The 12,527-nt window shown below is 43.1% G+C and overlaps 7 protein-coding genes across 9 annotated transcripts; 2 read left to right on the top strand and 5 right to left on the bottom strand.

The window, feature by feature from the left end:
• Nucleotides 1-13: 13 nt before the first annotated feature.
• LOC6629626 (zinc finger protein 771) lies at nt 14-1,409 on the bottom strand. Its single transcript, XM_002054830.4, has 4 exons — nt 1,212-1,409; nt 351-1,159; nt 226-297; nt 14-161 (listed from the first exon to the last, which is right to left on the bottom strand). Exons 1-4 carry the CDS (start codon nt 1,332-1,334, stop codon nt 14-16), a joined length of 1,152 nt encoding a protein of 383 aa, XP_002054866.2. The 5' UTR covers nt 1,335-1,409.
• A 274-nt stretch (nt 1,410-1,683) lies between these two features.
• On the bottom strand, nt 1,684-3,292 carry LOC6629627 (transcription factor Ouib). Its single transcript, XM_002054831.4, has 4 exons — nt 3,124-3,292; nt 2,133-3,064; nt 1,954-2,064; nt 1,684-1,884 (listed from the first exon to the last, which is right to left on the bottom strand). The coding sequence occupies exons 1-4, from the start codon at nt 3,238-3,240 to the stop codon at nt 1,770-1,772; spliced, it is 1,275 nt and encodes a 424-aa protein (XP_002054867.1). The 5' UTR covers nt 3,241-3,292; the 3' UTR covers nt 1,684-1,769.
• Nucleotides 3,293-3,696: 404 nt separating this feature from the next.
• Nucleotides 3,697-5,897, bottom strand: LOC6629628 (transcription factor Ouib). Of its 2 annotated transcripts, none has more exons than XM_015171340.3 (6): nt 5,629-5,897; nt 5,423-5,548; nt 4,849-5,360; nt 4,257-4,391; nt 4,091-4,201; nt 3,697-3,905 (listed from the first exon to the last, which is right to left on the bottom strand). In XM_015171340.3, exons 1-6 carry the CDS (start codon nt 5,758-5,760, stop codon nt 3,776-3,778), a joined length of 1,146 nt encoding a protein of 381 aa, XP_015026826.1. In that variant the 5' UTR covers nt 5,761-5,897; the 3' UTR covers nt 3,697-3,775. The 2 variants fall into 2 exon arrangements, with proteins under 2 accessions (XP_015026826.1, XP_002054868.1); XM_002054832.4 differs by having other exon boundaries at nt 4,849-5,351; nt 5,629-5,895.
• Nucleotides 5,898-6,178: 281 nt separating this feature from the next.
• Zaf1 (ZAD and Architectural Function 1) lies at nt 6,179-7,922 on the top strand. Its single transcript, XM_002054833.4, has 4 exons — nt 6,179-6,415; nt 6,475-7,361; nt 7,418-7,552; nt 7,621-7,922. Exons 1-4 carry the CDS (start codon nt 6,293-6,295, stop codon nt 7,859-7,861), a joined length of 1,386 nt encoding a protein of 461 aa, XP_002054869.1. The 5' UTR covers nt 6,179-6,292; the 3' UTR covers nt 7,862-7,922.
• Nucleotides 7,923-8,051: 129 nt separating this feature from the next.
• LOC6629578 (uncharacterized) lies at nt 8,052-9,780 on the bottom strand. The gene is made up of 4 exons (XM_002054834.4): nt 9,462-9,780; nt 8,648-9,408; nt 8,339-8,584; nt 8,052-8,280 (listed from the first exon to the last, which is right to left on the bottom strand). Exons 1-4 carry the CDS (start codon nt 9,666-9,668, stop codon nt 8,142-8,144), a joined length of 1,353 nt encoding a protein of 450 aa, XP_002054870.2. The 5' UTR covers nt 9,669-9,780; the 3' UTR covers nt 8,052-8,141.
• A 105-nt stretch (nt 9,781-9,885) lies between these two features.
• LOC6629579 (J domain-containing protein CG6693) lies at nt 9,886-11,123 on the bottom strand. Its single transcript, XM_002054835.4, has one exon. It carries the CDS (start codon nt 11,042-11,044, stop codon nt 10,157-10,159), a length of 888 nt encoding a protein of 295 aa, XP_002054871.1. The 5' UTR covers nt 11,045-11,123; the 3' UTR covers nt 9,886-10,156.
• A 20-nt stretch (nt 11,124-11,143) lies between these two features.
• On the top strand, nt 11,144-12,473 carry RpS27 (ribosomal protein S27). Of its 2 annotated transcripts, XR_011416138.1 has the most exons (4): nt 11,144-11,294; nt 11,672-11,891; nt 11,958-12,045; nt 12,115-12,473. XR_011416138.1 is itself a non-coding variant. In XM_002054836.4 (3 exons), exons 1-3 carry the CDS (start codon nt 11,289-11,291, stop codon nt 11,984-11,986), a joined length of 255 nt encoding a protein of 84 aa, XP_002054872.1. In that variant the 5' UTR covers nt 11,145-11,288; the 3' UTR covers nt 11,987-12,473. The 2 variants fall into 2 exon arrangements, 1 of the variants encoding a protein (XP_002054872.1); XM_002054836.4 differs by having other exon boundaries at nt 11,145-11,294; nt 11,958-12,473.
• Nucleotides 12,474-12,527: the final 54 nt, after the last annotated feature.

The following is a 12,527-nucleotide window of genomic DNA, read 5'->3' as shown; positions in this document are numbered from 1 at the left end:
TTTCTTTTTTTTTTCAAGATATAGGATTCATATTTAGCGATTTCTTTTGTTTTAGTTGTAACTTTTTGTTTTTTATGCGCGCGTTAGCAATATGATTTGATGAATTTATATGCTGGGTTAGGTTGCCGGCACGCAGAAACCATAGATCACAGACGTCACAGCTTTAAATAAAAATAGGACTAATTAATTAAACTCATTAATAGGTTTTAAGTTAATTACACTTACTGAAATGTGCGTTCACCTCGTTTGATGAGCTCCGTTTTTGACTGCGGCGCTCGACCTTTTTTGCAAGCCTCGCTGTAAAACAAGGTATTAAACACCTGCGCGGCCCTTAGTTACATTTTACTTACCGTTCGTGGCGCACTCGAGAGCTGTTTGTACTGTATTGTAGTCCGCAGAAGGTGCACTCGTAGGGACCTTCAGTGTGTTTCAGCTGATGGCGCCGCAGCAGATGCAATGTGTAGCACTTTTCGTTGCATTCCGGACACTCGTAGTTCTTGGTGCCGGTGTGCCGCAACAGATGCACATTGAGATTGCTGCCATCTTTGAATTGGCGACCACAGTGCTCACAGATGCAGGGTCGTGCCGATGCCCATTGTCGCTCGCGATCCACAATGCGTTTCGGTTGTTTATCGTTGGTCAGTTTAATGTACATGGTTCTCTTTCCCACACGCATTGTATACTTGCGGGAGCCCATTTTAGGTTTTCTATGTGGATCAATGTGCGCTGGACTTTTTGGTTGTAATTCGGGTTCGGCTTGGGTAGCAGCATGAGTAAATGAATCACTGGGCGGCTCCTCAATATCCTCATCAAAAGATATATCCGCATAGCCATCAGAATCAGGCGGATCTCCATAATCACTTTCGCTCGTTTCTTCAAAGTCTTCCTGCAGCTGATTATTAACATCATTGTCGATCTGCTGCTGTTGTACGGGCGTTGGCTCCACCTTTATATCGACTGGTTCCTCAATACGAAGTGGGTCAGAAATCTTGGCTTGGTCGGACGTTGGGGGGGAAATATTGTTTGTGCTCAGTTTGGCCTTACGTTTAACGAGAAAGGCTTCAATTTTTGAGCAGCGTTTGCGAAAGGAGTTAACCTTCTTTACCAGCGTTTGGCAGTCCTCGCACATATAGATCGGAAACCCGGCCACATTTTCCAACTGGAAGAAATTGATATAAGCATTCGATTGGCTTGAATACGTTGTTCCATACCCAACAGTTTGTTATGGTGCGCACGCAGTGCAAAAGACGACGACCCATGGGAGAAAAGATGTTAATGCAACTGTCTGCGTTCACCGTTTTGCCACAGGTTCGGCAAAAATCTTCCATTTTCATAAAATCTAAAATAATCTTTTGATTTCTGAACAGAAGAGAAGCTGACAACGCGACCGAATCTCGAATCTGAAAAAATACCGCTCTTTGATAAAAAGAAATATACCAAGAAATGCGAATAATTTGTAATAAAAATACTGATTTCGGGATTTTGCAATTACATCAATATGTAAACACTGTATTTCTTTCAACAGCTATTCAATTTTGATTAAAATAACATATCTTAAATTCGTTTCCAAGAAAATGTGTTACAATTTTTGTCTAAAACACGCTAACAACAATTTTAAATTTCAATTTATACACCTAATGTATAGTTCAAGATTTTTATTAGACAATCTCTGAAACATAAACGGAAAGTAAAAAATTGTTTTCTTTAATGGAAATCATAAGCTATTTACATTTTAAACATAAATAAAATAAATAAGAGCTAATTTGTTTTTATTCAAACTCTCGCAATAAACTAATATTCGTTTCTCTTAAGGCATGCAGTTTGGAACGTAAGTGAGCCTTTAAATGAGTATTTCTTTGAAATGTTTTGTCGCATATTTTACAGCTGGAAAGTTTGGAAATAATTAATAATTACAAGCATAAATTAAAGCATGTTTTAGATAAAACTACTTACTAAAATGATCGCACGCCATTGTGTGTTAAATCATGTCGCTTCAGAGCAGACGTAGAAATAAATGATTTATCGCAATATTCACACGAGTAAGGACGCACATTTGTATGGGAGCTAAAAAAAATATAGAAATTGTTAGCTAAATAAATGAACTACAAAGTTTTTACATTAGGAGCAGTCACCGTTCATGGATTACACGCGTCGTGCTGCTATTGAAAGTCTTGTCGCAGTACTTGCAGGCATAGGGCCGCTCGCCGCGATGCACCGTCCGCTCATGCAGCTGCAGCAGGTGTTCGGTGTAGAAGAGTCTGCTGCACTCCTTGCACTTGAAGTTCTTGACACCCGTGTGCCGCAACAGGTGCAATTTAAAGTTGCTTTGGTCCGTGAAGTGCCGGCCGCACTGATCGCATATGCAGTCCCGACGCCGCTGTTGCCTCCGGCGTTCGATAATTTGCTCCTCCGTCAGATTCTTCCAGCTGAGGTAGGTTTTTTTGACTTTGTGTGTTTTAGTCTCTAAGCTGCTTCCATTCGTCTTCTCTTTGCAGGTTTCCTTATTTGCGCTTTCACTGGTTTCTGGATGTTTAATGAGGACATTGGCAAAACTTCTAGTTTTGCTTTTCCTGAAACTGGGAGATGTGCTTATGTCGATGTAGCTTACATATTGATTTAAGTCCTGGTCTGCGCTTTCGCGAAACTCTTCGTTTGTTCCTTGGCTATTGCTACTAAATGCTCCTGTAATCAAAGAGTGGGTATCTTCGGTGAAGCCTTCAACAAAGCTAGCTTCCATTTCATTTGAACTGTCCTCTTCATTTTCATGAAATTCCATTAACTCTGCTTCCTCATCCTCGGAATCATCCTTTGATCTATTGCTTTTAACTGATACTTTCTCGACATTAATATTATTTTCCAGTTTAATAGTATCATAGCTGTTGAATTCATAAACGAATTCCGAGTCACCTTCCGAAAAGGGTTCGACCCGGATGCGGGTGCTCAACAGTTGCTCTTGAGTCTTGATGCAGCGCTCACGGAATACTTTTATATGATATACGGCTTGTTTCAGGTCAAGAAGACAGCAAGCGCATATGTGGGATGGCAGCTCGGGACTGCTTACCAGCTGTAAGCAATGCAAATATTACAATTGTTTCCACATTATATTGAAGCAACAATTTTTACCGCCGTTCCGGCTACCATTTCAATGTTCATTAGGATGTCCGAGTTCTCACGCTCAAAGAGATTCTTGGCGTTTATGTTGTAAATTACAGTTGCGCAGGTACGGCATTTGAGCGTCATTTTTTATTTAATTAAACTTAACATAATAAGAATTCCATTTTTTAGTAAACAAACAAACGCTTCAAAATACAGTTTTGTTTTCTATAAAGGGAAACAGCTGTTTGTTTGGAAACTAAGAATCACTGTGAATGCACTTCAAAGAAGAGGAAGCAAAGTATTTTAATTGTGAACTAAATACTCACTTGCATGTTTCAGTATTAACTTTCGAGTATGCAGTAGAAAATATGTCGCATCTGCTTGAATTCCTAAATCCACCTAACACCCCAACAAAACAGACATCTAATACGGCAACAATCGCAGAAAATGTTTTGCTTATAATTTTGTATATTTATGCCAAAATAGCTATCTGCATGGTTCCATAGAGCCGCGCACCTGCAAGCCCACACAAACTTAAGGCTCAGGCGACAAAGCTGGCCAGTTTACTTGGTTCATTTTGAGTTTGAAATGTTTCTTAAATTTGTACTTTTTATTTACAGTAAAGATTTTATTTTAACTTATGTAAAAACTAAATAATTGTTTAATCCGTTACGAATGACTAATATATCTCAGAATGACGTACCGCATCGGTAGTCTGCAGAGCTCTAACAGTTTGCTGATGGGTCATAGTTCCCATGTGCTGCTCCAGCTGGTGCTTGCGGGAGAATGTCTTATTGCACGGCAAACATCTGAAAAGAAAATATGCTTAATTAAAATGGGCTTTGATTGAATTGTCATGCAAATCTTAATGGCAAATCAAATCAAATCAATTTGGCAAAACAACCAAATGCCACGTTTAGTAGGTTGGATCATAAACCAGCGTGTGACGAGACTTGGCCATTAGATTTGAACATATGCAAAATGACAAACGTACAAGAAGGGCTTTTCGCCCGTATGCGTCAACATGTGATTCTTGAGGACATTCGAATATGAGAAAGATTTGCCACATGTTCCACACGAAAAGGGTCGCTCGTTTGTGTGCGTTCTATAAAAAAAATTCATATTAGTAAGGAAAGATAAATTATTGTCTTAGCCGGCACCTTTCGTGGCGTATATTTGAGCTGCGATCAGCAAATGAGCGGGAACAGTATTTGCACGTAAACGGTTTCTCGCCTGTATGCACTCGTATGTGCCGATTTAGCTCTGAGGGTCCGGCGAACGTCTTGGCGCAGATCCTGAAAAAGAATTTTAAATTGATAAATTGAACTTAAGCAAGAAATAAATTCTCAAGCAAATGCAATTTAGTTAAGTAATGATAATTACGCTTGAAACTCTTGCATTAGGTATTATCATTGTCTATAAGCTATTGATGAAACTTGGCATAGATCCATCTCTTACAGACAGGTCATAATATAGAGAGCAGACGAAGCGGACCACGTTATTTTATAGCTGACATGGGAAATTTTGGTCAAATTCTCTGGCCAAAACCGTTCTCGTATTAGGAAAATGTTGTCAGCATTATCCTAGAACAATCGGACTGAAATCGTTAATAGGCTAGGTGTAAAAATGTATTGCAAGTCCTGCATCTGCAAGGGTATTTAATCTTCGACACCTCAGCTTGGTTTCATTATCGTTACTCAAGTATCAAATCAATTGCTAGCTTGTGCTGTGGCAGCTAGTCTACAAACATACTCGCATTCGAAAGGCTTCTCGGACATGTGACGACGCATGTGAATATTGAGGGCGGCCCGCTTCGAGTAGATATTACCGCATATTTCACACATGATGTTCGTGGAGGTGTCCTCATTTGATTTACTGGCCGTGGCAGCTGGTTTTGCCTGGCCATGCTTCAGCACTGTATGTGTCGGATTCCGGGGCCGTCCGCGACCACGTTTGCCATGCCGCGATTTTCGCACCTTTGGCTTTCGCAGACGCTCACTGGGATCGTAGTCACTGTCACTGGCATTGCCAAGCAATATGTTCTTGTCATCCAGATCTCGAGTCGCCTCGAAGTCGTCGTAGGCCGCATCCGTCTCCGCCTCCTCAATTGTTTCCTCCAAGCGCTCTTCTAACATGGCGTCGAATTCAATATCCTCGTCGGGATCGATAAACTCGTTGGTAGCCTCATAAATGTACTCTACCGTATCACTTTCAATTTGCGAAGGATCATCCGTGGGCTCCAATTTTAGTTCAGCCTTGAAAAACTCAATAATCAAATTTTATATTTAAGCCATTTACATTTACTTAAGCGAACTGGAGCTTGTACCTTCACAACGCTGCTGGCAAAGGTTCGCTCGCTCTCCTGGCACAATTCCCGAAATTTATAGGCGCTCGTCAGGCTACCGACACAACTGCAACAGAGCAGGCTAGGCATATCCTCCAGTGGCGGTAGCTTTTTGTTGAATGAAATCGACATGTGAAAATGTGCAGGTTGCAGGCTGTATGTATGTACATATATGTCTGTGGGCGTACCTTAATGCTGCCGATTTCCTCTATTTTCCGAACCAGGGGACATTGGACGTCCTGTTCGTCGTAGAGTGGTGTCATGGTGTCAACATTCATATCTTCTGTTAAGCATATTCGGCATATCATATACTCTGGCATGCTTTGATTTTGTTTTTGCTAATCTCTTAACAATAATAACAAGATAAAATATGTTAATAAGGCGTCTTTAATTTATATGCAGTTTGTCCTTAGATTTTTATTTTTTATTTTTGACAGTATGCGAGTGTGACCACATTATCTAACAACTATTCTGTTTGGTATTCTGCTCGAAGAAGCGACTGCGTTGGTGAATGGCAATTTTTTGCCATTCCCACATTTGGGAATGCGATTTCATGATGCACTAAAACTCAAATATGTGGTCCATCAGTCATTTTGCACAATATATGCATAAAATCAGCCTTCAGTTGAGCATTTCTTATGCTCTTAAGTTGAGAAAGGCGATCTGCTTGAATTACCAGGCATGAATCCTAAGCTAGAAACATGCTTTTATAAAACAAGTAGGCACAAAACGCGCGTTTCGGCTGCAGTGGAAACAGGTCAAAACTGACGTGCTAATTAGAAGCTCGGCTGTGGCGCAAAATGAACGGGTGTGTTTTAATTGCATTTATATTGTGATTATTGAGTATTAAGAATGGAAATTTGCATAAAATGGACCTTGTGCCGTACCTGCACAGCCGATACAAGTTCCCAGCTGCAGCCGCTCTTCGATGATGCCAGATTGGCGAAGCAATTGCAAGAATATGCTGGCATTGTGGTAAGACTCACGCAATTTGAAATCTTGCGAGATATTATTTTCATTATTATTATGTACAGGCGAGACCAGAGGATGGCCTGCCCGACCAAATATGCACGGACTGCATTCAAAATCTTCAATCGGTGCACACATTTTTAACAGGCTGCAGACGTGCCGATGCGCATCTCCGAAATGTTGTGCGTCGCACCATGTCCTCGGGCAGATGCTTTCCGAGCATCTCCTTGGACGAGGACACCGATAGCAGCAGTCCATCGAAAGTGGGCAAGGATGCACGTGCTCCCAAGCCAAGCATTTCTCAACAGCAGAAAAACAGATTCAAAACGCAACTCGTGAAGAGTTTACTAGCCGAGCAAGAGACGCCTGATCCGGAAACTATTGAGGCACAACAGCTATCGGACGAGGATTTAAGCAGCTGCGCAGATAACAAAAATGAAATGCTTGAGCTCATTGCCGAGAAGCAAACTGTATTGGAAAAGTTGGCAGATACATCTGAAAAGAACGACGAGGATTATTTACTTGTCGTCAGCAAATGCGTGCTAAATCTGGCCGAGGGCGAGGCGACCGACAACGAAGGCAACGAGTACATCATAACAGATGTGGCGGACAACGAGGAAGAGGAAGATGATGACCACGATTACAGACAGCATGAAAGTTATGCAGCTGAAGCTGAAGCTATTGAGCCAGAATCTGGAGCTCAAGCGGTAAAGCGTCTCGCCGTGGACAGTCAGTCCGATTCTGAGGGAAAATCTGTGCTGAAATTGGAGCGTTTGCCAATGGAGCAGCCAGCTTCGGCTGTTGCTTCGCTTACGGTTGACCTGGGCGCTGCCTGTGAGCCATCAAGCTTTCCCAGGCACAGCTGCTCCATGTGCGGCAATTCATTTCCAAATCAAACCCAGCTCAAGTCGCATCTGCGCACACATCGCAACGAAAAGAACTACGAATGCGAGTAAGTTAATCATGCGACATTATCGAATGCAATTATTTATATATTCATACCTACAGGCTGTGCTCCAAACGCTTCAATGCCGCCTGCAATCTAACAACTCATATGCGCACCCACACGGGCGAAAAGCCATACGAATGCGCCCATTGTGGTCGCCGCTTTGCGGACCGGAGCACCCATCGAAAGCATGAACGGTTCGTTATTTAACGTTTTATAATTATTTAAAGCACCTTACCAACCTTTATCGCCTTGTGACTTACAGTATGCACACAAATGAACGACCATATGCGTGCGACATTTGTGCCAAGACCTTCTCGCTGTCCACGACATTGAAAGCGCACGCCCTTTCGCACTCCAAAGAAAAGCCACACAAATGCCTGACCTGCAACAAGGGCTTTCGTCTGCCGCATCAGCTGAAGGCTCACGAAAGAACCCACGTGCATCGCTACGAGGTGGGCATAATGTTGTACAACCAGGACGAAGGCGACTATTCCAGCAGCTAAGTGCTGCTCGAATTAAACACTAACTCTAAATTCAGTTATTAAATAAATTGCTCCTATGGTAGCTGTAGCATCTATTAATATAATCACAGTCGTATCGGGTAAAGTAAGCCAAATATTTGCTTGGTTGAGCAAGAAATATAAGTATATATATATATATATAGCGCGCACTATATACGCTAGAATGTCGAGGTTGTTGCATTCAATGGGACAATACGAATTTAATTATGAATTACTGATACATCGATGTTGTTTAATCCACTAAAATTTAGAATATCTTAAATTATTCCAGATTCTCCTGGCTCAGAATGTAGCTGCTGGAGCTGGCGAAGGCCTGCTCCTCTTTGCTTCTGTGCGTCAGCGTCTGCAGATGTGCCTTCAACTGGTGCAGCAATGTAAATGACTTGGAGCAAATGTTGCAGCTGCAAATAAGAATATTAAGAAATTGACATAGGCGTAAGGTGCTTGGGCTTTGCTCACTTGAAGTTCTTTTCGCCGGAGTGCACCAAGCTGTGGTTCTTGAGGATGGCCGTGTGCGTGAACGTCTTGCCACACTCCTTGCACTCGTATGGCCTTGTGTTGGTGTGCACACGCTCGTGGCGAACCTTCTCGCTGCGGTCATAGAAATGACGATCGCAGTACAGACACTTGTACGGACGCTCTCCGGTATGTCGGCGTATGTGTGCGCGCAGTTCGCCCATTTGACGAAAGGACTTGCAACAGATTCTGTGAAAGAGATGAAACGTAAATTGGAGAATCTTTGTGGCCTTACAGGTAAATGAAACCTACTCGCATTGGTGCGGCTTGTAGTCGGTGTGTGCCATCATGTGAGCCGTGAATGCGGCCTTCTTGGGATAGACATTGCCGCAGAGATTGCACATATATTTTGTGGGCATGTCCTCAGTCTGTTGCTCGTTCTTGGCGAGCTGCTCGCCTTTGATCTTTCGCTTTGATTTCAGCTCGCTGTCCGGTTTGCGCGGGCGACCCGGCTTGCGCTTAGCTGTCGTGGTGGGCTTTGGCTCAGGCGATGGCGTGGGCGACAGGAACCCATCGTTATCATCATCGTAATCGGCATCACAATGCTCCAGCTTAAGTGGTAGATCAGCTTCCGCTGTTTGGCTGTCGTCTGCATATATCAGAGCCGGCTCGACTTCTATGGGCTCGCCCTCATCAGCCTCGTACGCCTCCAGTTCGGTGATTATTTCAGGCAAATAGTGCTTGGGGCACTCGTCCAGCTCGTCCGGCGGCATTGTTGCGTCCGCAACAATGCTATCGTCGTCATAGTCGACCACATAATCACTGCCCATCTCCGGGGAGCCAACGGACTCTAGCTTCTCACGATAAAGCGCTTGCAGCTGCAACGTCTCGTACAGATATTCCATGTACTCGCTTGTGCTAGTGATCTGGTTGTCTGGCTTCTCATCATGCAAGGACAAGCTCTCCAAGTACACTTGCGTATTGAGGCACATTTGCCGAAAGCTGAACCACATGCGCACAAAATCGCAGCAGCGCTCGCAGACAAGAGACGGCAGCTGCATTGAACGGCGTATCTGTAAATAAGGCTTTTTAGAACATGTGTCGAGCTCATTCAGACTGGGTTTACTCTAATGCCGCAACAGTACTCAATACTCCGGCTCAAATGCTGCTTATCAAAGGCTGCGCTTTGGATGCCTTCATCCTCGCCGTCCGTATTGTCGTTATCTGCATCGTTATTCTCTGTGGAAAGTGTTTGCATGGTGCTCTCGTCGTATTCTCCTAGGCAAACACGACATTGACTTGCAACGACCGGCGTCTTTTTTATTGCGTCCATCGAATTTCTTTACGCAGCAGGTCTAATGCTTTTATGGTCCAATTTTAACTCGAATTTCAGCAATTTTTCTTTTGTTTACCGTTCACGATAGATGGTCGATAAGTTGCTGTGGCCAAAAATGGCGCTACTCGCATTCAATCGAATTGGCAGCCCCTGACGCTTGGTATGCAGCGCAAAAACTGATAAGATAAAATGCCAAGCAAAACAACAAGCAAAATAATACTTATACATTTATTATTAATTATTATATATTTAAGTGTGTTACAAAGTTATTGACTTTCTTACGACAAAAAAAGTGTATATGTAACCCTGGCATTGATTGGGCTAGTTATGATCAAGTCGCATATATGTTGAAAAATGTGCATATATATTCTTTTTCAACAAATACGACGCCCAATAATCATATTAGAGATTAAGTTTTTCATATTAATACATTTAGAACTAAAACTACACAAATTTAGCAATGTTAAATCTACAAATATGAGCGTCTAGGCTTTCGGCTTCTCCACCCGGCCGTTCTTTACGCCATTTATCTTTGCAGCCTTTTGGCCTTGCTTGGACTTCTTTAGCTTCCTTTTCTTGTCCAGGGCACTGAAGTCAACTGTATCAGAATCATCCTCGCCGCCGTACTTCACCAGCAGACGATCCATCAGCGAATTATAGTTGGATTCGCGTTGATTTTTTCGCGACAATATCATCTGCTCCAGGTTGCCGCCGGACGACTCTTGTGCCGCTTCGGCGTCCTTCTCGCGGCGACGCTGGATGCGCTCCTTGATGATGGTGGCCTCCTTCGATTCTCGGGCATATTTCTTGTGGCGCTTATTGCGCTTGGCGGCCGGCTCCTCGGTAAAGATCTTGTACTCGGGCACCTCGTCGGCGGCTATCATGGCGGCAACGATTTCCTTGAAACGCGGCTCGTCCTCCACTTTCATGAACGGCACATGGTTCATGATGTAGTTCATGCAGCCTTTGCCGCCCAAATAGGCCTTCTTGATGTCCGTGCGCTCCATCTCGGAGCCAACATATTCCTTTTCATAATTGCAAATATCTTCCTCGGACAGCGGCTTAAATATTTTGCTCCACAAGTCCAGCCAATTGGTCAGCTTGCCCTCGTCGTCGTCATCTATGATGCCCTGTTCGTCGAAAAGCGCGCGCTTCTGTGTGTCGGTGAGCACCTGGTAAATTTTGGAGAGCACTTTGAACTTCTCCGTGGATTCGTCTTTTTGGGCGTCGGGAACTCGGTCGGGATGCACCAGTAGCGACAGCTTATGGTATGCCTTTTTTATCTCCTTCTCTTTGGCGTCCTTGGCAATGCCCATTAGCTTGTACACATCACGGGTCTCAAAATACTTTTCGCATAATTCCAGAGTCGACATTGTTAGCTTTAATTTTCCTGCGGCTTGGATCTTGTGTCAGATGGAAGTGCTCTAAAGTGTCGATATGCTGCCAGTGCTAAAAAGGCGCCAAAACAATGTTGGCTGAGCTGCCACTCTGTGCAATAATGAAAATACCAAATTAAAGTAATACAGCGAATTTGGTATTTATTAGTAGTTTATTGCAAGTTAAGTTGGCTGCGATTTGGCCCACTTCCTTTTCCGTGTTAGCTGTGAAAGAAAAAACATGCCGGTGGGTGCGAAATTTTACAAAAATACACATTTAAACAAAGAAAAATTGCAAATGCGTACGCAAAAACTGTGTGATAGCATGCGCATGGCAATCCAGTGTATACGAAATATGCATTTGCTGTGATAATACACGCATTAAGCAACTAAAACAGTGCAACCCGCAACAGCCAGCCATATGTGCGTTCGTGGGCAACGCATGCTAAACGAGCGCATCCCCCTGTATGTCCAATGGGATTGCAGACAATTGTGAAATACAATTGCATTCTGTTATTAAGTTGTGTTGTTGTGAATCTCTGCAAATACTGTGGCTGTTACTGTGACACATAACCAAGAATTGCATACACAATAGTGATTATTTTTGTTTGGTTCCCGTTACAGCTAGCAAAAGATTTACTGCACCCTCTGCCCGCTGAGGAGAAACGCAAGCACAAGCTGAAGCGCTTGGTGCAGCATCCCAACTCCTACTTCATGGATGTCAAGTGCCCGGGATGCTACAGAATCACAACCGTGTTCAGTCACGCCCAGGGCGTTGTGGTCTGCGCCGGCTGCGCCACCATTCTGTGCCAGCCAACTGGCGGACGTGCCAAGCTGACAGAAGGTAAGGCATATTTTATTACAACAATTTTAGGCGCAACCAAACGATCTGGTTTCAATTTATTTTCAGGCTGCTCGTTCCGTAGGAAGCCACAGTAATTTGGGGCGCTTCTCGATGAACCACAAATTATTAATTTTTTAATAAACACTCTAAAAACGTAAAGAAACCACAAATCCGTTGAGCCCTTTTTCATTCAAACACTGACAAATTGCTGTCAATTTATTAGGCGTCGCATATTTGCCAATTGGATTGTGGATACAAGTGACAAGCAACAACAACATTTCGGCAGCGGCGGCAGCAGCAACAGCAACAATTTTGATAATAATTAGTTTAAAACTGCATGTGTAAAAGCAACAACAACATCAGGCGAGGCGCACAATGTCGAAATTAGGATTGAGCAGAAACTGGCTGTAAAATAGAGAAAACGCTTTTTATATAATGATTTTGGAACTTGTTCTTTGTGTTTACGCGTTAGCTTCAGTTTATTAAAAAATTAACGAAATTGTGGTTGACAATGTAAAATCGCGTGTTGCATTGTTATTTCAGTCTAGACTGAATGTATCCAATAAATGTTATCGCTTTTTACTTTGTGCCTGGTCCGTTATATCAAATCAATATGTTAATAAGATTTCTCATTGA

Source organism: Drosophila virilis, chromosome 2, assembly GCF_030788295.1.
Source record: "Drosophila virilis strain 15010-1051.87 chromosome 2, Dvir_AGI_RSII-ME, whole genome shotgun sequence".
Lineage (NCBI taxonomy): Eukaryota > Metazoa > Arthropoda > Insecta > Diptera > Drosophilidae > Drosophila > Drosophila virilis.
This window is presented reverse-complemented; position numbering and strand designations above follow the sequence as displayed.